The sequence below is a fragment of the Callorhinchus milii genome, unplaced genomic scaffold, assembly GCF_018977255.1.
Source record: "Callorhinchus milii isolate IMCB2004 unplaced genomic scaffold, IMCB_Cmil_1.0 Scaffold16, whole genome shotgun sequence".
Taxonomy (NCBI): Eukaryota; Metazoa; Chordata; class Chondrichthyes; order Chimaeriformes; family Callorhinchidae; genus Callorhinchus; species Callorhinchus milii.
In genome coordinates this window covers 14,145-40,820 of record NW_024704757.1, presented here as the reverse complement: position 1 = coordinate 40,820, position 26,676 = coordinate 14,145, and the positions used below count along the sequence as shown (strand labels likewise).

General features: G+C 43.7%; 1 protein-coding gene across 1 annotated transcript in view; it reads left to right on the top strand.

Moving 5' to 3' along the window:
• LOC103191011 (arf-GAP with dual PH domain-containing protein 1-like) overlaps positions 1-26,676 on the top strand; it is a 40,605-nt gene that overhangs the window by 2,717 nt on the left and 11,212 nt on the right. Inside the window, exons 3-7 of the mRNA XM_042341241.1 lie at positions 5,684-5,766; positions 22,721-22,833; positions 23,393-23,539; positions 23,660-23,743; positions 24,178-24,240. Coding sequence (XP_042197175.1) covers positions 5,684-5,766; positions 22,721-22,833; positions 23,393-23,539; positions 23,660-23,743; positions 24,178-24,240 — 490 coding nt within the window. The remainder of the gene's footprint in view (positions 1-5,683; positions 5,767-22,720; positions 22,834-23,392; positions 23,540-23,659; positions 23,744-24,177; positions 24,241-26,676) is intronic.

Below are 26,676 nucleotides of genomic sequence, written 5' to 3'. Positions count from 1 at the left end.
GCAATAACAGGTCATCCAGAACTGTCAAAGGATTGAGGAGCTGGAGCCGCTGATGAGCAACACATTATACGTGTGACACAAAGCAGGAGCACAGCCCATCAGTTCTATTAAACCATGGCAGATCTTTTAATCCTATTTCCCTGCTTTTCCTCCCTTACTTCTAAAGTATCATAAAAGTCCTTTATGTATACATCTGTTATAGTTGACTATATGTGGGATATAACTGTGCAACTTAGTTGCTGCATAAGGTCATGACAATTGACACGACAAGTGACGATAAGCATTTTAGATGTCCTCCTTACATGAAACGTACAATATCAGATGCAACAATTAATATTATTTATATGAACTTCCCAATCTATTCTGCATCTACGGCCATCTGCAAGTTTGTTTTCAGAACTATATAATACAAATTTACATTTAAACGGTTGCTTTCACGACAGAAGTCTCAAGTCTCAAAGTTCTTGACAATGCTGGTTGGGCACCCAAGCTGGGGATAGAAAACTGACTTCAAAGTTAAGACTGAATCTAAGGATCTGTGTCAAATTCTGGACACTCTAAAACACCACACAAAAAGGGTAAATTTTGTCCCAGATGGAACTTTTCCCCATCTTATGTCCTGATAACCTTCTTGTTTGTGGAAAAACAAAAAATGGGTATTTTTGGTTATTGTTCCTAATTTCAAACTCCCAATTGAATTCTTATATAATTTGTTATATAAGAATTTGTTTTTCTTGTTGATGATGAAATGCCTCAGTTGAAAAGATCACAGCTTGGGTGGGTAAGGTATTGCACGTTGTGCTTTGCTCAGCTTCCTGTGCTGAGCTTCAGCCTAGGCTGCTCAACGTGTAACTTTAATAATAATTTTCCATATGGGCTTGTGATGTAGGTCGACTCGGCATTACAACTTGTGTGTGGGAGGGAAGGGTGGTGGCCCTGGGTTTAGATGTTTCAACACCAGTTTCAAACTTTTTTTAAAAAATGCTTTTTTGTATAAAATTGTTCACTCACTTCATGACTGTTTGTGGGACACTGTTGTTCAAAATTAGCCAGCACATTCACCTACAAATACAGTTAACTACACTTTAAAATCATTCCTGTGAAGCACTTTGAGACACCTTAATCTCCGGTCGCTGGTCTGCCCTCCTCCACTATTCTCAAAATTCAGTTTATTCAAAACTCCGACACCTGCATTCTCACCCATACCAAACTTCGTACCCCGATTACTCCAGTCCTTGCCAAACTCCACTGGCTCCCTGTCACAGAGCGGATCAACTTCAAGATCCTACTCTAGTGTTTAAATCCCTCCATTCCTTGGCACCCCCCATTTCTCTAACCTCCACAGCAGTACCTGTTGCCTCTGCTCTACTGGCTCTGGCCTCCTCTGCATCCCCCGAATCCTCCGCTCCACCATCGGCGGCCGTGCCTTCAGCCACTACGCTCCGAAACTTTGGAACTCCCTTTGTCTTGCCCCCTCCTTCCCCATCTTCAGGCCGTGCCTGAAGATCTTCCTTTTCGACCACGCCTACGGTCACCATCCCCACCCCTGGCTCAGCCTTGGGCTCAACCATTGTTAAGTGCTCTGAGACGCCGCCAGGGGTGGAGGGCTCTATATAAATGCAAGTTGTTGTTGATAAGGAGCTATATTAAATGCAAGGATTATGATTTTATTCATATTCTGCATTCTGGTTTTCCTTCCATCTGACATTGCATCCTGACCTATACACTGTGGTCGGGCTTGCACAAGATGGGGCACCTGGCCAAAGCCAGACTGTGTCAATGAGTCAACAGCCCTGGTGATGAAGGTGAGAAAGTTGGAAGACATCAAATGAATACAAACACCCCAAGTCTATTTCAAAGCACCACTCTGTACATTCTCACAACTGTCCAGTCAGCTACCCTCACCTCATCAAAAGGAAACGGATTAAGACTGTGGGACTTATTGGCCGCTCAGAATGTGCCAGTTTGCTGGGGTCTGTAAATGCTATTTCTTGTCAGAGTCAAAAATCGGTTTCAAAAGTGCAAACTTTAGTGTACACCTTGTGACCAAGAGACGCTGACATTGAATCCTATGATCTTGTACAGATGTTTATTTATACAGTACCAAATGTCAAATCGACTGAGCTGTTTGACGGACAATAGGTTGTGTGTGATGCCTGAGGGGGGCTAAATGTATCGTGGCTCATGAGGTTTGCTTTGCTTCTGTAATTTACAGAATCCACCCTCACCACCAAACCCAGCTTAAACTCTTGGGCCCCACACATGTTCTTCAAATCCCTGAGCCATAAAACAAGAGCAGCTGCAGAAGCGTTGATTCCACTTAATACTCGGTCCCTTGATATGTCCACCTTTCCGCATAAGGTCGCTGATTTGCCCATCCTCCCCCTCCCAAAGAAGTACCCTCCTCCTCTTTCTGCTTCCCTTTCTCCCCAATGAATACATATGGTCCCAACTTCCCCACCCCTCCCTGGAGACACACCATCCCACACCCCCAGGAAACACTATCCAAACTTCAAGCAGCTCTATTTTGGGCAAAATGAATTGAGATAAATTGATCTACGAAACATTTCACCTTTTGAGCTTAACCATCAGCACATTTAGCAAAGGGCATCAATACAAAAATGAGACCGCATTGCAGCTGTATGACTCTCATTGATACAGTTGTAGTCTACCCAACCCTGTATCTGCACATTGGCAGCACCACACAACAGAGCATCGGTACACTGGCATGCTATGTATCATCACCACAGATTAATAAACCCAGATGCTGCTCTTTGCTCACATTTGACACTGCTGCCACAGCACTCCTCCAAAACCGCAAGCAGCCTATCAACATGGGTAGCTGTTCAAACACTGGAATTGGTCCATGTCCTCGACATTGGACTCACACTCCTGACCATTACTCGGTACTTTCCGTGATCTCTGGTGGAAAAGGACACAGGCATGGTGGAATCTGGTCGACCATCAATGTTTGGGCTCATGCAGGAAGAACAGCCAGAGGTGGTGTACCAGATCCCAGAACCATGGAAATTTACAGTACAAGAAAGAGCATTCAGCCCATCGTAGAAAGCTCTCCATTTAGTCTCATTCTCCTACCTTTCTCCACCCCGCCCCCTCCAAACCCAGTCCCTTTTGATATTTCTTCTCGATATTTATCTAATTCCTTCTTAAAAGCTAATATAGATTCTCCCTCTACTACCATTCTACGTGAGACATTCCATGTTTTTAAAAACATTCTACAAACCTCTCTCTTTGCTATGTTGGTAATTACCTTAAATCTGTTGCTTTTACTTATTGACTGACCGATTGGTGGAAATTATTTATCCCAGTTTATGTTACCGAAACCCACTCTTTTAGAAAGCTCCATCCGGTCTCCTCTCAACCTGCTCTGTGTAAAATAGGCTTGGATCCTACAATAATAACTAAACACCTCAAACCGCTGCTTGAATTGAAGGCTTTGTGAGTGGAGGTTAATAGAAGTAGATTCACAGGAACGCTAATCCTTGTATTTAATATTAGTTTAGAATACTTGAATGTCTCGGTGGCTTCACACAGAATTGCTGTCAAATTGTGAATTTGCAGACTAATGTTCATGCCAATTTGCACAGTGACATGCAACAAATGGCCATGGAGTGAACACCCTATTTATTTGGAGGAATGCTGGCAAACGGGTCCTCAGTTTAACGTCTCATCTACCAATGCGGTGCTTATCCAGTGCTGCACTGAGTATCAGCCTGGACTGGGAGCAACCCCGATCAAGTGGGGCAGGGGGGTGTTGAATGCACAACCTACTGACCCAGAGGCAAATTGATGGTGATAAACAGGTTGTGTAAAAGGTGACCCAGCTTGTGAGAAAGATCCAACCCCAGTTTCAATCCGTCGGTTGAGGCGATAAACCAAGATCCAGTCTGCATATTCAGGTGGACGTTACACAGCGCTATTTAAAGGGAGAAGAGAGTTTCTCTTGGCCAACAATTCCCCCAAATAAAATCGGTCATTCGCTTCATGGCAGTTTTTGGGACATTGCTGTGTGCAAATCAGCTGCCAACGAATGTGTGGGCGAATGTGGCAGCTAATTTGCACCCAGCAACAATAATAATAATCCTTGCATTTGATATAGTGCCTTATTACATCTTCGAGATGTCTCAAAGCACTCCACAGTATACACTGTAAAGTGTAGTGACTGTATATTTTGTGGACGAATGTCCCACAAACAGTCCCAGAATACAGTCACCTCATTTTACAGTATATCTTGGGAGGCACTTTGACGTGAAAGACGCTATACCAATTGTAAGGAAATTTTATTAGTTGAGACATTTTGGAACATTGCCAAGCTCCAGATTTCCATAGCAACTAGTGCATAACACAACCAGAAATCCCAGTATCCAAACCCCAACTACAGCCGTAGCTCCCGGAGTGTCTGATGCTGAATTCACAGCTCGTTGGCCTGCAGCTGTTCTTCAGGGACAAAAAGTACAGCATAAAGTGTAGAGTTGCTTTCCTGTTGCTTGCACAGTGAGGAATTCAGATGCTCCATTTAATGCATATCTTTCATCATCATTAGCCGATTCCCTGTATAAAGGACTGTATGTTTTCTGTCAACAAATCTGGTTGTGAAGTTTACGGCCTCGATTTGCAACACTAACGCCTTGTGTCAGACAACATTTAGAAGATTTTACAGAATAAATCGCTCGTACCGCACTGCGAGAATGACGGCCAATGGCCTTCAGGAAATGTGGATAAACAATAGGGATTGGCAAATGAATCTCTCCGTTGCCTTTGTGTTATCTGTGGGTAATTAGAAATGGGAAGTGACCACCATTGGCTGTTGAGCCTTCAGCCTTTCTTCCCCCTACCCCATGGAACACCCTCCCGAAGTCTTTTCGCTTCGTCCTTGGCCCATCACAAGATATTCAAGGCCCATCTCAAGACGTTCCTTTTTGATCGTGCTCCCACGCCCCTAGTCCTCGACCCCTCTTGATTCCAACCAGTAGCTCGGGTGCAAACCATTGATTATTCAGCACTTTGAGATGGCCTCTTGACATGAAAGGCATGATATAAATGCAGATTTGTTGTTATTCGAAAGCATAGCCTTTGTAACAATGAATAACACCGACTTGAAGTGAGCCATTGTGTGCTGTGTTTTCTGGATACCTTTCCAATATCAACCCTATTTCCATGTTACCAAAATCATACTATCACTCTCTGATGGCTGAAGGGAAGTTTATTATGAGACAAAATTAATACTGTTTGTTGTGTCACCTGGCCTCCCCCTCCTGACACACAGCGTCTAATAAGGATTCCTGAATAACTGAGTCCTGTAGCGTAGAGCGCTCATGGTGCAAGCAAGGATCCGGGTTCGATTCCCAGGCAGGACAAAACCTTAGGCAAGTTTCCTTACTCCACATGCCTCCGTTTATCTAGCAGTAAGTAGGAATCTGGCTGTTAGTCAATTGGCAGATCGCTTTCCGGGGGTAATAATCCCTCAAAAAGAAAATGGTTGTTGGAATGCTTCCCTGCTTGGAATGCACGCCAAGAAATCACCAAATATAGGACCTCATTATCCAGTGGGGAAAATTGTGCAATTGTGTAATTATTTCATTTTTTAGGAAGAGATGAACCAATTTTAACCATTACTCCAAATGGAGTCTGGTCTCTCAGTTCCTGATCTGTTGCTTTTCAGAGTGCTCCGAGAGCAGTGGATTCGAGCCAAATACGAAAGGAAGGAATTTATGTACGTTGCAAAACAAGAGCCTTACTCTGCAGGTAGGGGACTGCTTACATACACTGAACAGAGCACACTGTCTACTCCACACAGGCATACATCACTGCTGGATGAGAGAGAGAGGGGGGGAAGAGAGCACAAGCACACAATGAAGCATGGAGCCAACTCTCTCCACAATCAATGCCAACCGCCCCCTGTATGCTTATGGAGCTCCAACACAGTACACATTCGGTGGAACTCTGGAGAGCAAGAGTTAAAAAGGAACCATAAAAACTTTGGAGGGGGAGGAAATGTGATTCAGTTCAGGGTTGACTGTTCAAACTGGATAATCTGATTTAAAAGCACAGCTAGAATTATCCTCCCACCCCTCACCCATACCACAGCAGTTGATGACAATAATTCAATACAATGATAATTTAGTGCATCCACCGCATATAATTCCTCAACTCAGTCTGCACCTGCTCCTAATAATCCCCAATCCTATGGCTGTTGATATAAACTCAAATTCGGTTTGCTGTCATATTCCCAGTGTGTTGCAATGTACTTGTCATATCGAGATTTCTTGTGTGTATCTGGATTGGATCAGGTCAGTTAGATTTGTGGAGAAATAATTTGCATTACAGAATTTTAGCAGCTCAGGCTGCATTGTAGGAATTGCAGCCAGTAGGCAATTTAGAACATCTGTCTGCTCAGGGTTTCCTGTTCAATGCAAGAGCTCTCTTTGTATCCAAGCTCCCCACCTGTTCACCATTTGGCAACTTGAGGGAAATCTCTCTGGAACCACATTTAAACATGGCCAGAAGGCTGAAGGGTTTCCTTTCTCAGTTTAAATCTGTCTGTGTTTCAGGGCAGTGTATCTGTATGCGTGTGGGGAGGGGGGGCACAAAATGGAAGTGAGAGAGAGAGAAAGGCTCTCCAATGTCACACTAGTTTGCCGGGGCAGATTTTTCTGCGAGTGTTAACAGCAATTCAATTTGTAATAATAATCCTTGAATTTGATATAGTGCCTTATCACATCATTGAGACGACTCAAAGCGCTTCTCAGAATATGCTGTAAAGTTTATTGTGTATTTTGTGGGCAAAATGCAGCAGCCAATTGTGCACAGCAGTGTCCTGCAAACAGTTGTAGATTCAGTGATTTTTTTTGAGGGATTATTACCCCCCAGAAAGTGATCCGCCAATCTACTAACAACCTGATTCCTACTTGCTGCTAGGTAATCAGAGGTGTATGTAATAAGGAAACTTGCCTAAGGTTTTGCCCCACCCGGGAATCGAACACGGGATCTCTCGCTTACGAGGCAAAGGATTTGCAATGTGAAGCCATAGCAATTCGTAATATACCGACCGAAGCCTAAACAAAACGAGTATGACCTGCCATGAACTCATCTCACCACAGCCTGCCTCTCCGCGCTCCTTTGGAAGCTTTCAGTTTCCTTTAATATTTTTTTTAAAACTAAGTGTTGTCACTTGTGTACACTTGCGGAAGGTCAGACATAACTCGCTTAACATGCAACATCGAACAGAAGACAAAGATCAGGCTTCCTTCCCATTTCTCTAAAGCTCAGAGTAAAGTGGTCGTCAAGGAAGACGTGGCTCACAGTCATGTAAACGCCTCATGAGTTGCACATTAGCTGACATCTTACCCCCTCTGCTAACACAATAAAATAAACAAATTAAATTAGATTTTCCTCACAGAGAGAAACACACACAGTACAAGCTTTACTCCTCTGCCATTTTGCAGCTTAGAAGAATATGAACATAAGAAACGATGTACAGTCCGAGTGCTTGTCACAGAGCCAGACGGTTAACTGTGTGCAGAATGAATCCACTTAGCTTGGTGATGTTCACGATGTGTTAGCACATCTGGAAGGTGAATACTGCATTGAGCTGCAGGTTTACGAAAAGGACCAACTGAACCCTGCCTCAAGCACACTGACAAGCAGAGACCTGCCCTAAATACTCTCTGTGGGTTATTACGGTCATAATAAGGCATTATGAAATGCAAGGATTATTATTATTTATTGTAGTCAGTGCAGTAGTGCCTCTGTGTAATTACACATCCACCATTGGGAGTTCCTGGCTATATGATCCTCTACTTTGTCAAATGGGGAGGATTTCAGCAGCTTGTATTGCACTTGTGAACAGGGTGAATCTAGATAACAACAACAACAAGATTCCATTTATAGAGCGCCTTTCACGTCGGGAGGACGTCCCAAGGCGCTGTACAGTTGGGTCAGGACCCGAGCAGGGGGGAAATGGTCAAGGGGAGGGAAGGGAGGGAGCGAGCGAGGAGGGGGGAAATGGTCAGGGTGAGGGGAGGGAAGGGAGGGAGCGAGGAGGGGTGAAATGGTCAGGGTGAGGGGAGGGAAGGGAGGGAGCGAGGAGGGGGTAGAGAGTCGAGAGGGGAGCTGAAGACACGGTCAAAGAGAAAGGTCTTGAGATCGGCCTTGAAGGAGGAAAAGGAGGAAGCACTGGCGGATGGAGTTCCAGATCCTCGGGGCTGAAGGCCTGGCCACTGATGGTAGGGCGGTTGGGGCAGGGGGTGTGGAGCAGACCGGAGCCAGAGGAACGGAGGGTACGGGCAGGTAAGTAGGGGGATAGTAGGTCAGAGAGGTAGGAGGGAGCGAGGCCGTGAATGGCCTTGTAGGTGAGGATGAGGATCTTGAATTCGATCCTCTGGGGGATGGGGAGCCAGTGGAGGCGAGCGAGGGTGAGGGTGGGAGTGATGTGGGCGCGGTGTCTGGTGCGGGACAGTACACGAGCTGCAGAGTTCTGAATGACCTGCAGTGTGGAGGGAGGGCCGGGAAGGCCGGCGAGGAGAGAGTTCCCGTAGTTCAGCCTTGAGGTGATAAAGGCGTGGACCAGAGTTTCAGATAAGTCCGGCCATCAAGTTGGGGTATATGTTTGTAAGTTTTGTTGGAGGGCAAGAAAAATACACAGAATTCTTTAGATTCCAGAAATCTGGGCGTGAGGTTACAAAAACATATGAAGAAAAGGCAAATGGGGTTCTGCAATTTAATAATCGTGGGGACTGAAAGTTAGAATTGTACAAGACATTGGTCAGGATTGCACGTCAGGAATATTGTGGTCAGTTTGGAGTCCCTTATCACAAGGAGGCTAGCATTTCAATGGGTTTTATTTATACACAGCCTCTCATAAAATCAAAACATCCCGCAGCGCTGTCTGAAATACAAATATCAGCGATGGAGAGTGTGGTGAGTTATATAATAATAATCCTTGCATTTGATATAGCGCTTTTTCATGTCTTCTCGACGTCTCAAAGCGCTTCACAGAATATAATGTAAAGTGAATTGACCGTATATTTGTGGGCGAAATGCAGCAGCCAATTGCGCACAGCAGCGTCCCACAAACAGTCATGGATTGAAAATGACCAATTTATTATTGTTTTTTTGAGGGATTATTTCACTCTCGTGAAAGGGGGATAATATGGGTGGGAGGGGGTAGAAAATACACATGTGGGGAGAGACTGGCTAAACTGGGGCTATTTCCACAAGAGCAGACAGTTCAGCAGACTCCCCCCACTTCCCTCCATACTGCACTGCGTACCCATCACGCCCCATCTTCACCAGGTTTCTCTGGTCTTCTAGACGATTGACATCAAGAGAATTTCTCATTCCGTCTTTCAAAGGATTCCATGCTCTTACGGATACAGAAATGTTCCTCCCTTCCACCCCAAGGAGCCATGAAGTGAATGAGAAATTGTATTTGGGGGAATTGTTGGCCAGGAGACCAGGAGAAACGCTTTTTAAATAGTGCCACAGGATGTTTAACCTGAACAGGCAGACAAGACCTAGGTTTCAACAATAACAATTTGCATTTATATAGTATGCCTCACATAGGATAGTGACCCAGAGCACTTAAACGACTTATGGTAACACCTCTGACAATGCAGCCCTCCCCAACCACATTCTGTGTTCTGTGAAGCGCTTTGGGACGTCCTCCCGACGTGAAAAGCGCTATATCAAATGCAAGGATTATTATTATTATTCGAGTGTCAGCCTAAATTAAAGGCCCAAATTAAAGCACATACCACAATTAAAATTGGCTATTCACCGCTTGGCTGATTGTGGGACATTGCTGTGTGCAAACTAGTTGTTGGGTTTGCCTGCAAATACACAGTCATTACATTTTAAGCATTTCCTGGTGAAGTGTTTTGCGGCTAATGTGAAAGGAAGCTAATATTAGATACTCTCTGAAATCAATGCTGTTTATAACGCCATAGTATCAAAAGTGAATCCCACCCACCCCCAGAACTGTGAAGGTTAAGGGATGAATAGGGTAAATAGTGAGAGTAATTCCACTGCTCAGTGAGTCAGGCAGGTTTTCCTAACCTCCCCTTAATTACTTTTCTGATTTCAAAGGAATTAAAGGGGAGGTTAGGAAAACATTTCTTAATAATACAAGTATAGACTTAATAGGCCATAAAGCCCGTTTCTGCATTATTTACAAAAACTCAACCTTGTAGCTTTAGACAAGAGGAAGTGATGCAGTGTTCTGGGTTTGGAGATAAAAAGAAAAAAAAACTGACCAACAACTGTATGAACTGCAAGACTCAGCTCACAGTGTAAACCGCGTTAAGCCGAGGTCCCATCTGCTTGTTTAGGGAGACGTTAAAGATCAGACCACCATTCGAAAAGAGAAGGGAGTTTTACCGGGTGTCTTGGCTGGCAATCTCCAATAAATTGGTCATGGGCGCTTACGGGATATTGCTGTGCACAAATTGGCTGCCGCGTTCGCCTACAAATGCAGTCACGTCACTCGATAGCAATAACCTGTAAAGCACTTTGAGACAATAGACACTGTATCAAATGAGGATTATGTTTTTTGCCTAGCATTTCACCCGGTGTCTTGGCCTACAATTATTATTAATACTAATAGTAATCTTTCATTTGATATAGCACTCATCATGTCACTGAGACTGAGCGCTTCAAAGAATATATTGTAAAGTGAATTGGCTGTATATTTTGAAATCATAGCTCAATGCCAATAGTACAAGGTAGATGGAATTAAAGGAAAATAATAGTTATACAATTCTACAAATTCACAGGTACATGTATTTGTAGAACTCTCTATAATATTCTCCTTTATTATTGCCACTAATTTTCATTTAGTAATTTTCACTAATTTCATTTATTTGGAAATTTAGGGTGGCCTGTCCCTTTTAAAAATGTGGGGAAAAAAAGGAGCTCTTCCTCCGCCCAGTGCCTGACGTTCTGCAAAATAACTGTATCCCAGCGAGATAAGAGATCCAAACTGAATTCATAATCCAACAGTTCTCACCTGCACAATTCCATGGATACTTCTCGGACTTTGCATTTAGTCCAAGCAATGGCCAGTAGTCATTGTGGCCCTATTCACTATCACACAGCATGAAGCACAGCACACACACACCTCACAGCACGTTGAGATGTTGCGAAGTAGAAGGCACTATAAAAATTCCCTTGTGTCATTGAGAAGCTTTTCACTTGACTTTGGGTTTCTGTGTTAATTCGAGAATGTGAAGGAGTTCTGTTGAAACATTTGCCCATCCAGTTGCTCCTGATGTAAATATACAGGAGACCACCACAGCGTTGCACGTCATCGTCGTATATTACACAGAACAGGGTGATTGCTGTGACCTAACCTGCTTCGCTTTACAAACCTCAAAGTTGTGGAATTTTACAGCTCATAATAATAATAGCATTTGATATAGCATTGAGAAGTCACTTTAGTGAGCACCAATGTTATCAAAGCCATACTGAAAAGCAACAGCTTCACAGCCACCTGCACAACTCGGGGTCTGGTAGATCAGGTCACAGACACCCAACTCCACGAGAGCCACCTTTTCTCTCATTCCTTCAGACTTGAGTTTGAGGTAAATTGTATTAAGTAAGTCCTGGAGAAGACACAGCAGTAGTGTGCATATGGGTTCTACAGTATTTGGTTGAGGCCAGGACATTAAACTCATTTAAGAAACAGCTTTATATCTTAATGGGAGGATGCAGGGAGAATGAGATCAAATAGGCTGAAAGGCCTTCCTCATCTGAATCTCGCTTGCGATAAGTTCATTAAAATTCTTTGATTTCGTAGTCTACAAACAATCATGACTGAAACTCATTTGTGAAGGTTTATATGTGCCACCAAAACCTATACGTGATGGTGTGACAGACCTGGACCAGACTGAGGAAAAGCTCAAGGTTTCACTCCAGAAACCTCTACTCCATAAACAAACAGAAAATGTCCAGCACCACGTTACCTGCTTTCTGAAGACCAACTCCTCCTGTGCTTCTGGCTTCCTCCATGCAGCCCAATGTTGCTGCGCTGGCAGCTCCTCAACTAGCCATCTGCCTCTTATTATTTCATCAATTAGACCCTTGTCTCTAAAGACCATCTTAAGGGGAGACTTTACTAATTCACCAATCTGGGTACTCTGTGTCCTCCTGGGACCCACTCAGCCTATCACAGATAGATCATACAACAAAGAAATATGACCACACAAGTACAATCAATCAGATCACTGCAGACCAAACAGTCATCCAAACTTCATAGAAATTTACAACGCTAGAAGCCATTTCAGCCCATAGTGCCTGTCCCAGCTCTCCAAAAGAACTATACATTCAATCCCATTTTCCTGCCTTTTCCCTTATTACTATTTTAAAGTTAATATTGTATTCTTTCACTCCTTCTTTCAGACAAGATGTTAAATTGGGCTCCCATCTGCCTGTTCGGGTAGATGTTAAAGATCCCACAACACTGTTTGAAAAGAGAAGGGAGTTTGTCCGTGTATCCACGTGAAGCACTTCAAGGCCAGTTGGAATTATATAATAATATAATAATCCTTGCATTTGATATAGCACTTTTCACAACTTCTCGACGTCTCAAAGCACTTCACAGAATATACTGTAAAGTGAATTGACCGTATATTTGTGGGCAAAACGCGGCAGCCAATTGCGCACATCAATGTCCCACAATCAGTCATGGACTGAAAATGAACAATTTATTATTGTTTTGTTTTGGAGGGATTATTATTAGGCTCTGTGTGGAGTAAGGAAACTTGCCCAAGGTTTTGCCCTCTGCCTGGAATTGAACTCAGGTGTCTCAGGTGAACTCAGCTGCAGGACTCCACATTACAGGCACTGTATCAAATGTAAAGATTATTATTGTGGAACAAGTTAAAAAAATGCAATTGTGATGCACTGAAAACAGTGTTTTATCATAGTATGGAATAGACAGGTTCCAATATGTAAATGTGGACAAAATAGCTAAGATTTGCAGCTATGTCCTCTTGTTCTACTGGCTTGTTGCATCCCAAAGTATTGTTCTGGGATTATGCACCCTCCACTCTTATGACTTTTGTCTACAGTTCACTTCCCACTCACTTTACTCGACCATCAATGGTCAAACCTCCAAACAACATGCAAACAACATCTTCTCTCACTTCCTGCTGATATAGCTCTGGGTTGGGCTGATTACTGAATGGGAAGCTTCCTCTCATTATTTCATCAATTAGTCTCTAATTGCTAGCTTCCTGCAACCACATCTCCTCCACTGAGCCTTTGATGAATATTTTTAAAACTCTATTTCTCTGCTTCGTGTCTACCACGTTTGTCAAATGCCCAAACCATTGTTTTATTTACATATTTGATTTACGTATAAAAATGGAAATTGTGCTCCACTCCCACATCATGAGCCATCCTCCCATCAGCCAGTTACTGAACAAAAGCCTCTCTTATGTTGCCACATCAATGCATACAATTGGGTTGGAAATTCCACCTTGTTTTAGCCTGTGAGATTATAATAAGATCTAAGATTTATGTAATTGTGGAACACTCTTGAATGCAGTCTTCATTTGGATTTTGGTTTTCCCAGGTTCTTAAAATGAACTAGTTTTCAAATTAAGGCTGAATTTAAGAATTCACAATTCTGCACAATCGTAAATTGTAAGATAAATGGTTTCACAGATGAAGATAAAGTGGAATTTCGAACATAAAGTAACAACCCATCCCCCATTGACCTACAAGAGCAGCACCCGGTTTTCAGTTTCACCAAAGCTATCAGAAACTCAGTCAGTGGCACAAAAGGAGTTTGTTATGCATGTCAGCCTGGTTTGGTAGCACTCTTGCCTTGGTTTTCAGAAAGTTGTAGGTTCAAGCCACATTCTGGACTTTGCACTTTCATAGGGTGACACTCCACTCCAGTCCTGGGGAGTTATTGCATTGTCAGAGGTCCCTTTCTTCAGATGAGACGTTAAACAAAAGTCCCATCTGCCTAACGTTCAGGTGAACGTTAAAGATCCCATGGTACTTCTCAAAAAGAGAAGGGAGTTTCTCTCTCCTGGTGTCCTAGCCAACAATCTCCCAAATAAAATTGGTCATTAACTGCATGGCTATTTGTGGAACATTGCTGTGTGTAAATTGGTTGCTGTGTTCCAAAATCCACAGGTACTATGCTTTACAGTAAATGCTATGAAGCACTTTGAGACATCCACCTGACGTATCAAATGTAGTATTTTTATTCAGTTTGTGAAATGCCTGGGAGAGGCCATATAGGCACTGCTCAGAACACAGGAACACAGAGCTAGAAAAGTTCTTGTGAGTTCCGTACTCTATGTAGGCAAAGACACTTTGAAGCAGTGGAGTCCTGTAGCTCAGTGGTTAGAGCACTCGCTTTGCAAGCAAGAGACCTGAGTTCAATTCCCGGCAGAGGGCGAAACCTCGGGCAAGTTTCCTTACTCCACACAGAGCCTAATAATAATCCCTCCAAAACAAAACAATAATAAATTGGTCATTTTTGATCTACGACTGTTTGTGGGTCATTGCTGTGCGCAATTGGCTGCCGCGTTCGCCCACAAATATACAGTCAATTCACTTTACAGTGTGTTCTGTGAAGCGCTTTGGGACGTCCTCCCGACGTGAAAAGCGCTACATCAAATGCAAGGATTATTATTATTATTATTATTATAGTGGCTATTATTATTATTATAGTGGCTGCATTGTTGGAGGTGCCTTCCTTCAGATGAGACATTAACCCGAGGTGCTGTCTATCCGTTCAGGTGGACGTTAAAAATCGCAACAGCACTTTAGAAAGGAGAGGTGCGTATCCTGGCCAACAATCCCCCAAATAACACGGATCATTCACTAGTAGTTTGTAGAACATTGCTGAGAGTATCTTGACAACTGTGTGGGGACACCACAAGAATGCAGAGCTGTAGCAGCCAGACACCATGCAGACGTTCTCAGTACCCACAACTGCAGATAAGCAGGAACAGATTTGATATCGAAAGAGACCCTGCGAAGGGGCGCAGTTTATTTTAGAACAAATAAAATAAGTGTTGAACCTCCATCTTATCGAAAATCAAACTACACACAAGTTCAAGGTTTCGCACAGGTTTTTGGTGCTAATGGCATTCCAAGGGTTTGAATTCCACCTAGTCTTATTTTTGGAGACTCTACTCTGCGTGAGGTGTGCTATATAAACCTAAGTTGTCGTTGTTGTCTTAAAAAGGTTTAGATCCCGAAAATCTGGTCTTAAGTGTTCTGAGACCTGCAGAAAATCAGCTTCCAAATTAAGACTGAATTTTTCATAATTCGAACACAAACTTAAATTTTAAGGCTCAACAGTCTTACCGGCTGAGACAGTCAATTCACTTTACAGTGTGTTCTGTGAAGCGCTTTGGGACATCCTCCCGACGTGAAAAGCGCTATATCAAATGCAAGGATTATTATTATTATTAGGTGGAATTTCGGACCTATGGAGTACACTTTTGAACACACCAGGTCTCGCAACTCATTTTATTAAGATAAGTGTTTATTTATTGTTTTAACGGTTGAGTATATCAGTTGCATTTGACAGCAGCCTTTGTATTTCAACATACATGGTAATAAACGTACTTCGAGAGAAATTGTGACCCGCTTTGTGGCTATGTTGTTCAGTAGAACAAGAGGAAACAGGTAAAGGCAATTTCAGGACAGACACCTGAAAACTTTGATTCACCCAGAGGATAATTAATGACTGGAAGAGGTTACCAGGAAGGGTGGTTGCGGTGGGGGAAACTCGACTAAATTAAAAAGCAGCTTGATGCTGCAGGGTAGATGTTCTAGAGAGATGAAACCAGATGGGGGCAAAGGGGCTTCTACATCCAAAATAATCTTGTGATGACAGATGAGAAAAAGGATGAGATCTTCCCCAGTGGTCTCAGCAGGCCATTGCAACTTGCAGTGTGGTCGATCAAAAGGCCATCTCTGTGTAGGATTCGGGTCAAAAAACCCCAAGGGCTAGGAGTATAAAGAAATGGGAGAGGGAAAGAGAGTGATGTGAGAGGAGAGAGGACAAGTACACACAATGGTCAATGCTTGACAATTTTTAAACTCATAGCACTGAAGCAAGCCTCGTAGAGACAAACATCACTGAGGATTACCAAGGGCAAGACTGAGGCTCCAAGCTCAGCAGAGGAGCCAGCCAGGCGGGAGAGAACTTGGCATCTTCAACATGAACAGAATGGTATTGGGTTTCAGAGGCTTAAGCCGGTATAAATAAAATTGAACAGGCATCAGAAATAACTAGGGACTTTTGTTTCAATATAAACATAACTCAGATGGGTTTATTTTAGAGTGACGCCGTGTGTGGAATCAACAGCAGGGCGGAACCAGTTGGAATAGGCGTGGAGGAAATCCAGTGAAACAAAGTCAGCTCTCTTTGCTGCCTTCTGCCCTCTCCTCCCAGCACATTTATGGAGCTCTGCTTCCTTTGTCTACTTTGCCTTTTCACACTTACTCTCTCAGAACATCACCTTGCAAGCAAGAGGACATGGGTTCGATTCCTAGGCAGGGCGAAACCGTTGGCAAGTTTTCTTACTTCAACACGTCTCTTTTTATCTAGCAGTAAGTGGGAACTCGGTTCTTAGGCGATTGGCGGAACGTTTTCTGAGGGTAATAATTCCTCAAAAAAAAATTGTCGCTCAATCCACGACTGTTTGTGGGACACTGCTGTGTGCAATTGGCTGCCTTATTTCACCCACAAAATATACAGTCAATTCACTTTACAGTATATTCTGTGAAGCGCTTTGAGACGTCTCAGGCAACAAACTGAAGAGAAGGAGGGCATTGACCTCAAAATGCAAAGTGAACCAATTCTTGGCCATCATCCTGGAACCTTCACATGACCTACATCTCATGTCCAGTTGGTCAATTCCTAGAATCATAGTATAATTATGCAGCGCAGAAGGAGGCCATTTGGCCCATTGTGTCTATGCTGGCTCTTTGAAATGAGCTATCCAAATTAATCCCACTCCCCCGCTGTCTCCCCATAGCCCTGCAAATGTGTCTTCCCCAAATAATTATCTACTTCTCTCTTAAAAGCTGTTATCGAATTGGCTTCCACCAACCTTTCAGGCAATGCATTCCAGATCCCAACAACTCGCTGTGTGAAAAATTTCTCCTCATCTCCCCTCTGTTTATTTCAACAACTATTTTAAATTGGTGTCCTCGGGTTACCGACCCACCACCAGTGGAAATAGTTTCTCCTTGTTCACCCTATCAAATCTCCTCATAATTTTGAAAACTTACATTAAGTCTCCTCTTAACCTTCTTTGCTCCAAGGACAATAATCCCAGGTTCTTTATCCTCTCCTGATAACTGAAGCCCCTCATTCCTGGTACCATCCTGGTAAATCTCGTTTACACCCTCTCTAATGCCTTGACATCCTTCCTAAAGTGTGGGGCCCAGAACTAAACCAAGTCTCCAGCTGAGGCCTAACCAGTGTTTATATAAAGCTTCATCATAACTTCCTGACTTGTGTATTCTATGCCCCTATTTATAAAGCCTGGTATCCCGGATGCTTTTTTAAAAGCTGTATCTGCCTGTCCGGCCACCTTCAAAGATTTACTATATGACCCCCAGGTCTTTCTGTCCCTTCCCCCCCTTTAAGACTGTACCATCAGCGTATATTGCCTCTCCTCATTCTTCCTCCCCAAATGCATCACTTCGCATTTCTCCACATTAAACTTCATCTGCCACGTGTCTGCCCATGTTACCTGTCTGTCTATGTCCATTTGCAGTCCGCTACTATCCTCCTCACTGTTTACTACTTTTCTTAGCTTAGTATCATCTGCAAACTTGGAAATTGTCCTCGCTATACCCAAGTCCAGGTCATTTATAGAGATCAAAAACAGCAGTGGTCCCAATACCGACTGCTGGGGGACACCACTGCACACTGCAGTCAGAAAAACAACCATTCACCACCATTACTTTCATCCACACTCTCAGTTACTTCATCAAAAAACTCTATCAGGTTTATTGAAGATGATTTACCTTTACAAATCTGTGTTGGCTGTCCTTTAGTAACCCATATTTTTCTAAGTGAAAATTTATTTTGTTCCAGATTATAGTCTCCAAAAGTTTCCCTACTACTGATGTTAGGCCGATTGGCCTGGAGTTCTCAGGTTTACGCTTCTGCCCCCTTTTGTACAGGGGAGTAACATTTGCAACCTTCCAGTGCTCTGGCACCACTCCAGTGTCCAAAGAGGATTGAAAGATTGTGGCCAGAGCCTCCACTATTTCCACCCTTGCTTCCCTCAGTAACCTAGGATGCATCCCGTCCGGACCAGGTGACTTATCTATGTTGAGCACCGACAGCCTTTTTAGACCTCCTCTCTGTTTATTCTTATCCAATTTCTCTCCCCTCTCCTCCGATACTGTGGCTTTTGCTGCATCCTCTTCTTTTGTGAAGACGGATCCAAAGTCCTCATTCAGTATGTCAGCCATGCCCTCTGCCTCTTTCGTCCCTAATTGGTCCCACCCTATCTTTGACTAACCTTTTATTCTTTATATGCTTATAAAATACCTTTTTATGTTACCCACTAATCTTTTCTCATACAATCTCTTTGCCCTTCTTACTTCCTTTTTCAGTTCTCTGTACTTTCTACATTCTATTTGATTATCTTCTGTATTTTGGACCTGACATTTATCATAAGCCTCCTTTTTCTGTTTTCCTTATTCATTCAGGGAAGTTTGGATGCCCTCCTTTCCCCTTTGTGGGAATGTGTTTGTTCTGTCCCTGAACTATCTCCTCCTTGAAGGTTTCCCATTGCTTGTTAGCTGTTTTACCTGCGAATCTTTCTCTCCAGTCCTCCTTGGCGAGGTTCCTTTTTAACTCACTGAAATTAGCCTCTTCCAGTTGAGTATCTTCACCTTTCATTGCTCCTTGTAGCTTTCCATAAGTACTCTAAACCTAATGATGTTAGATTGTCTATTGTCCAGATGCTCTCCTACTGAAACCTGCTCCACTTCATTCCCCAGAACTAGATCCAGCACTACTTCCTTCTTCGTTGGGCTGGAAACATATTGATCCAATAAGTTATCCTGCACACATTTCAGGAATCCTTGCCCTTTACACTGTGTGTTTCCCAGTCTATATTAGGATAATTGAAGTTCCCCCATTATCACTACTCTATTGGTTTAGCATCTTTCTGAAATCTGCTGCAGATTTGCTCATCTGTCTCCTTCCACTATTTGGTGGTCTATAGTAAATACCTAACAGAGGAACAGATCCTTTTCTGCTCTTTAACTCTAACCAAATAGATTCTGTTTTTGGTTAGAGTTAAGGAGCAGAAAAGGATCTGTTACTCTGTAGGTGTATAGATTCTGTTTTTGGACCCTCTAGCACATCGTCCCTTTCCAGGGCCGTAACTGTGTCTTTAATCAGTATTGCCTCCACCCCCCCCTCCTTTTTTTTCCCTTCCCTATCCCTCCTGAATATTCAGTTCCCATTCCTGCCCTTGTTTGAGCCAGATCTCCGTTATTGCCACTACATCATAACCCCATGTGGCTACTTGAGCTGCAGTTCACTAATCCTATTTGTCACATTTAAGCACATGCACTCCAAGACCGACTTAGTTTTTTCTGCATTTCTCCCCCATCTAATCCCTCCTTTTTTTCTGGATTACTCCTTATTACATTACTGTTCGTCTCTCCCAGCCTTCTATGTAACTTGTTTGTCCTCTCTAATACTACATCCCGATTCCCTTCGCACCTCAAAATTAGTTTAAACCCTTCCCCCAAGCACTAGTTAACCTCCCTGCAAGGACATTGGTCCCAGCCCTGTTCAGGTGCAAACCATCCACCTTGTACACGTCCCACCCGCCCCAGAACTGATCCAATGATCCAGGAATCTGAATCCCTCCTTTCTGCACCATTTTTCCAGTCATGTGTTTGGGACGTCCTCCTGATGTGAAAATGTAGTTTTGTTGTTGCTGTTTTGATACTCACTTGCATGAGGCACTGGGAGTCATCCAGAGATCACCACCTTTGAGGCCCTACTCTTTAGCTTTTCCCTAGCTTCTGATACTCTCCTTGTAGGATCTCAGCCCTTTTTTTTCCCTACGTCATGGATCCCAAGATGGACCACGACTTCTGGATATTTCCCTTCCCCCTGTAGAACATTTTTCACCCATTCCATGATGTCTTCAACCCTGCCACCAGGGAGGCAACATGCAATGCTAGAGTCACGCCTTTATTCGCAGAAATGCCTGTCTATTCCTTTCACCATTGTGTCCCTAATGACAATTGTATTGACACTCTTCCCTGTGTCCCCCTGTGCATCCATTTGCTTTTGACTCCCCTCCCCAGAGATGTCATCACCCTGACCGGTCTTCAGTACAGAGAACTGGTTTGTGAGTGCCACACTCTCAGGGGATTTCTGCATTGCCCGTCCCCTCTTCCTACCACGCCAGGTGGTCACTCACTCACTCTCCTTCTGACCCCTCTGTGGATATGGGGTGACCACCTCCTGAAACGCTTGATCCATAAACTTTTTAGCCTCCCGTTTGCTATGTAGTGACTCCAACTTCTCCTCGAGCTCAGAAACCCTGAGCTCAAGCTCGAGCAGCCGAAGGCACTTCCTACACACGTGTCTATCCAGGGCACGCAAGCATCCCGGAGTTCCCACATAGTACATATTGTGCATGCAACTGGTTTCACTGCCCTGCCATATTCCCAGACATATTTTATATTATTTTAATATAACTATTATATATTTTATAATTATGTACTTCTTTCCCCATCTGCACCGAATTCCTAAACTTACCAAATTCTGTAACAGAATTATAATAAATAATAATCCTTGCATTTGATGTAGCGCCTTATCATGTCTTCGAGACGTCTCAAAGCACTTCACAGAATATAATGTAAAGTGAATTGACTGTATATTTTGTGAGCCAAACGCAGCAGCCAATTGGGCACCGCAGTGTTCCACAAACAGTCGTGGACTGAGTGACCAATTTATTAATTTTCTTGAAGAAATTATTTCCTTGCTAGACACACAGAGAACCAGATATGCAGACACTACCACCTTCAAAAAGCATGAGATACAGAGGATAGTTCCACCGAGAAATCGAAGCACATATCCATCTCTTTCTCCTCCTTACTCATATGATAAACTAGGAATCTAGAAAGAGCAAGATTCAATGATTAGTCATGAATAATAATAAATAATAATAAATGAATTATTCTCACTCTGTTCCACCTCACTCAGTTCCCTCCTCACGCTGCTGGGCTCTCTGTCACTAAACCAGCCTAGGTTGTGAAGCTGCCCTGCTAATCCCCATTCTGTTGCCATAGAATAATCAAAATCAAACTGGTTCCGGGAACAGCCAATTTGACTCAAATGAAATTCAGTCTTCTCCAGAACCAATCTTTCAGTCTTTGAACTGAAGAAAAGCGGCTGATATCACATTAGCACTTCTCAGAGTTAAAGGTCAGTCCATAGGTCTCTGCATTCCCAGAGAATGGCTCCCAATTCCATTGGGAAGTGATGGAATATTGTCATCAGCCGGCAGATGGCAGCCTTGTCCCCATGCTCAGGATGGTTCCAGTATCATGTAGCCCTTGTGGCCTGATAGAATACAATACAAAATTATATTTGTTTACCGCCTTTCATCGGGAGGACATCTGAAGGCGCTGGATGACTTGTCCCTGTGTAACCCGGGTGAGATGTGGCCAGGCTGCCTTTGGAGCGCCACAACAGATGCTGGAAAACAAGCCACACCCATCTGTCCAAAATTCGTGTGGAATTCAACAACAACGTTCTGGGTTTAAAAAGAACGTCCAACATCTCTAGTTTCTGCTGCCTGTGAAATTTTTGCCCAGACAGCAGCATTGCCTGGAGATCTGTACCCAGGTATTACAGACAATGGGAAAACCTGCTGCACACTATTAGCTCTGTGAAATCTGCATGGTTCCCACATCAGTTGAGCATTGGACTTGGGACAAGAAGATTCTGTATTTTAATAATAATAATCATCCTCGCATTTGATATAGCGCTTTTCACATCTTCTAGATGTCTCAAAGTGCTTCACAGAATATACTGTAAAGTGAATATTATTTGTGGGTGAAACGCGGCAGCCAATTGCGCACAGCAGCGTCGTGGATTGAGTGACTAAATTCTTAATGTGTTTTTTTTCTTGAGGGAGTGGAGGCATGTGGAATAAGGAAACTTGCCCAAGGTTTCACCCTGCCAGGAATCGAACCCAGATCTCTCGCTTATAAAGCGAGTGCTCTAACCACATGTCCCATAGGTCTGATCTGATCTATTTTAGCCTGGTTAAATGAGTCTCATCTTTAACAAAACAAGAAACAATGTAAGCAGATCCCTCCTGAGCTGGTTCTGACAGGAGAGTAAACCAAGGCACAACTGGCAATTGACTAGTCTGTCTGACTCATCCATGAGCCTTGGAATGCCCTCAAAGCCCAAATAGGTATGGAGGCTTGGCTGGACGTATTGTGTCATAACGTTAACTTACCAATTGGCAGCAAGAGGGATGAAGAAAATGAGGGCAGGGGAAATGTACCCTCTATAATATTATATGTAAAAGAACTGGGCTTGGTGGGACTCTAAGCTTCTTTGGATTCTTCCTTAAATCCTTAGTCATATTATTCAGCAGATGAGTCTTATTTGGTCACTTGCTATGACTCTATACTGATCAGATCCATTACATTTCAGGGTACAGAGAAGGCTTCTTGTGGAAACGGGGACGTGACAACGGACAGTTTCTGAGCCGGAAATTCATATTAACTGAACGGGAAGGAGTGCTGAAATACTTTAACAAACACGATGTAAGCAACCAGTTTCCTCGCCAGTTCATAAAGTTTAGCAAAATCCCTGACTTCACCTCGCCATAGTCTGTAAGACCACATTACCTTTTAAACATTTAAGTATTGTGTAGAATTCTTAAATTCAATCTTAATTAGGACGCCAGTTTTTAGCAGATCTTAAAAAGAGCCGGCTGAGACTTCTTGATGACGTGAAAAATGCGCTATATTGAATGCAAGGATTATTATTGTTATTATTTGTCTTCTTAATAGGCTTTTTTTAACCTGAACGTGCAAAAGAATTCAAACCGCTATATCCCACACTGCAGGGAGGTTTCCTCTAGTTAAACACTGAGCTCTGAGACACAACTCTCTGCCCCACCCACACCCCCACACAGTGGTTCTCGAGACTTTGAAATCCTCTTCTCTTTCCCGTCACTCAAGCTTGTCTTCTAAGATTAGGAATCACAAAAAAGCAAGATTACTCTTGCTTTTTGTGATTGTAAAAGAAAAACTTGAATCACTTTTTAAACTAAATTTATACCCACTTCCTCTTCCCCCTCCCCCCCACCTTATTTTTCAGGCGAAAGACCCGAAAGCAGTCATACGGCTCAATCAAATCAATGCCAGCTTTCAACCAGCAAAAATCGGGAACCCGAATGGTCTGCAGGTTACTTATTTAAAAGATAACAGCACCCGGAATATATTTGTGTATCATGAGGATGGGAAGGTAAGAGGGGTAGGGGGGTGGAATGCCTAGAATGCTCTTGATGGTCACTTTCCCCAGAATCTGAATTAAAACTATGTTTTGAAAGATTATTTACTGATTATTTTATTCTTGTTGGGACAGGAAGTCGTTGACTGGTTCAATGCTATCAGGGCAGCTCGGTTCCATTACTTACAGGTGGCGTTCCCAGGGGCCAGCGATGCTGATGTGAGTCTCACAGAATTTAATGAACTGTTGATTTCACACACGCACTCAGAGAAATCACCCTTCAAGGCCAGATATACTGGACCAGTCCAGCCTGATACATCCTCTGGCAGGGCCACTCATTAACTAGACTGGTGGCCAACCTTTATGGACAGTCAACAATATAAATTTTGTTGCTTGAATATTTCTTAATTTATGCCACAAATCAAGAAATATTCAATCAAGAAAAAACTGAGAACACAATACCGATCAAACACGAACTAACCTAGACTAGTGAGAATTTTCTTTTGGGGGGTTCACTTATCCATAACCGCACGATCCACTTTCAGCCACTACAGGTTGATCACCAATGAATTAGACAAACACAAGCTTCTTAAAGCACTCAGCGAGCGCTGTTCTAGCATAGGTTAACATAAACTTTTTCCATTCTATTTCAGTTGGTGCCAAAACTGACAAGAAATTATGCAAAGGAAGGTCACATGGAAAAAACGGGTCCAAAGGTTGGTTTCATTTGACTTGTTAAGAGATGGACAGAGGATGAGAGAGAAACTTGTCACATTATCTAAGCTGACACTCCGCTGCAGTGCTGGGGGTGGTGTTACATTGTTGGAGATGCCATCCTTTGTAGTGGATGTTAAAGATCCCATGACACTATTTGAAAAGAGAGAGTTTTCCCCAGTGTCCTGGCCAACAAATGTCCAAATAAAATTGATCAACAACAACAATTTTCAATTATACAGTGCCCTCCACACAGGGCAGTGTCTCAGAGCGCTTAACAGTGATGGAGCCTGATTCTGAGCCGGGGTGTGGGGGTGACCATAAGCATGGTCAAAAAGGAAGGTTTTCGGGCGGGACTTGAAAAAGGGGAGAGAAAGGCAATGCGGAGGGATTGAGGGAGAGTGTTCGGGACGTAGTGGCTGAATGTGTGACCTCGAACCATGCGATTGCAGTCCCACTAAGGTGGATGAGGGAGGAGTGGCAGTGGGGGAAGATGGAGTGGTCTACTGTGTCAAACGCAGCAGAGAGAGATCCAGAAGGTTGAGGAGGCAGAGGGAGCCCTGGTCACAGATAGAGAGGACGTCTTTTGTGACTTTGACAGGCGCTGTCTCTGTGCTGCGAGCAGGGTGAAAACCAGACTGCAGTGGCTCGAGGAGGGAGTGGAGAGAGAGGTGTGACCGAAGTTGACCTGCAACAATGAGTTCCAGGACTTTGGCAAGGAAGGGTAGGTTGGAAATGGGACTGTAGTATGAAAGATTAGAGGGTTATGAGGATTGAGGAGAGGTGTGATAACAGCAATTTTAAGGGGGAGTGGAATAGAGCCTGAGGAGAGAGACTGTTTGACCATATTGGCCAGCAGGGGGGAGAGGAGGGGGAGTTGAGTGACCAGCAGCTGAGTAGGGAGAGGGTCAGGGCAGCAGGTGATGACTTCATGCACGTGATGTGGTTGAGAGGGAGGAGGAAGAAATGGGGCCAAAGGAATGTAAGGAGTGGCAGGAGCTGTGGCAGAGGGATAAGGCAGTTTGGATGGTCCGGGAGGTATGGAAGGAGACATGGGGTGAGGAGGAATGATGATGTTTTCAAGCAGATATTTTCAATTCTTTGAGGCATTTTTAATGTGAGGATAGAGGGAGCTTGAGGGGATGCATGGTGATGGATGGTGGAAAACAGTGTCCTTGGATTGTTTTTTGCCTCCAGGGTGACTTTGGAGTAAAAGTCAGTTTTGGCCTGTGAAAGGGAGAGGTGGTGGGTGTGGAGGAGTTCAAGTCACAGCTGGTGGTGAATCGTGAGGCCGAATTTCTGCCATCTGCACTCAAGCTTCCAGGTGTTGGGTTTCAAGTGAGCGGTAATGACTGTTGTACCGGGGGAGCTGGTGAGTTTGGAAACAACCCTGGATTTCAGGGGAGCCAAGGAATTAAAAGTTGTGGAGAGACAGCTGCATCAGGATCGCTGCGGGTGGAGGGCCAGAGGGAGAGGAGGTCCGAGAAAGAGAGGCAGCTTGGGAAGCTTTTACAAGTGGCGGAAAAACATGATGGAGGGCTTGGAACAGGGGAGGGGGATGCGGGAGTAGAGGGAGATGAGGAAGTGGTCTGAGTTGGCCTTGTCCGTGATGGACAGGTCGTAAATGTCAAGACCATGTGTGATGACAAGATCGAGGGGGTGGCCACGTTTGTGGCTCGACAAGTTGATGTGGAGGGTGAGGTTTAGGGAGGAGAGGAGGGCAATGAAGTCTGAGGAGGTGGTGCAAGAGGAGTTTAGGTGCAGGTTGAAATTACCCATTATGAGCAGGTGTTCAGTGCAGAGGGACAGGATGAGAGGAGAGAGGAGATATCAGTGAGGAAGGAGCCAGGAGATTTGGGGGGTGGGTGGTAAACTAGGAGAATTTTGAGGGAAAAAGAGGAGGGATGGTAGAGGGTGAGGTGCTCAAAGGAGGACTTGGTGAGAGTATGAATTTGTTGCAGAGGGGAAAGGAGGTGCAGGTGAGAATTTTTTTTTGCCTCATATACTGTATATAACAATGGAATACTTTGTATGTTGCAGTAGTTGCAAGATTTTTGCCTTCCAGGCCGAGATTTTGAAGCGATTATATGCAATAATTGCAAGATGGTAGATTCATTCAACGCTCAAGTAGTCAGCCATAGTGAGCGACTGGCCATGCACCAAAGTAATAATAATAATCCTTGCATTTGATATAGCGCTTTTTACGTCGGGAGGACGTCCCAAAGCGCTTCACAGAACACACTGTAAAGTGAATTGACTGTATATTTGTGGGCGAACGCGGCAGCCAATTGCACACAGCAATGTCCCACAAACAGTTGTAGATTGAAAATGACCAATTTATTATTGGTTTTGGTTTTGGAGGGATTATTATTAGGCTCTGTGTGGAGTAAGGAAACTTGCCCAAGGTTTCGCCCTCTGCCTGGAATTGAACTCAGGTC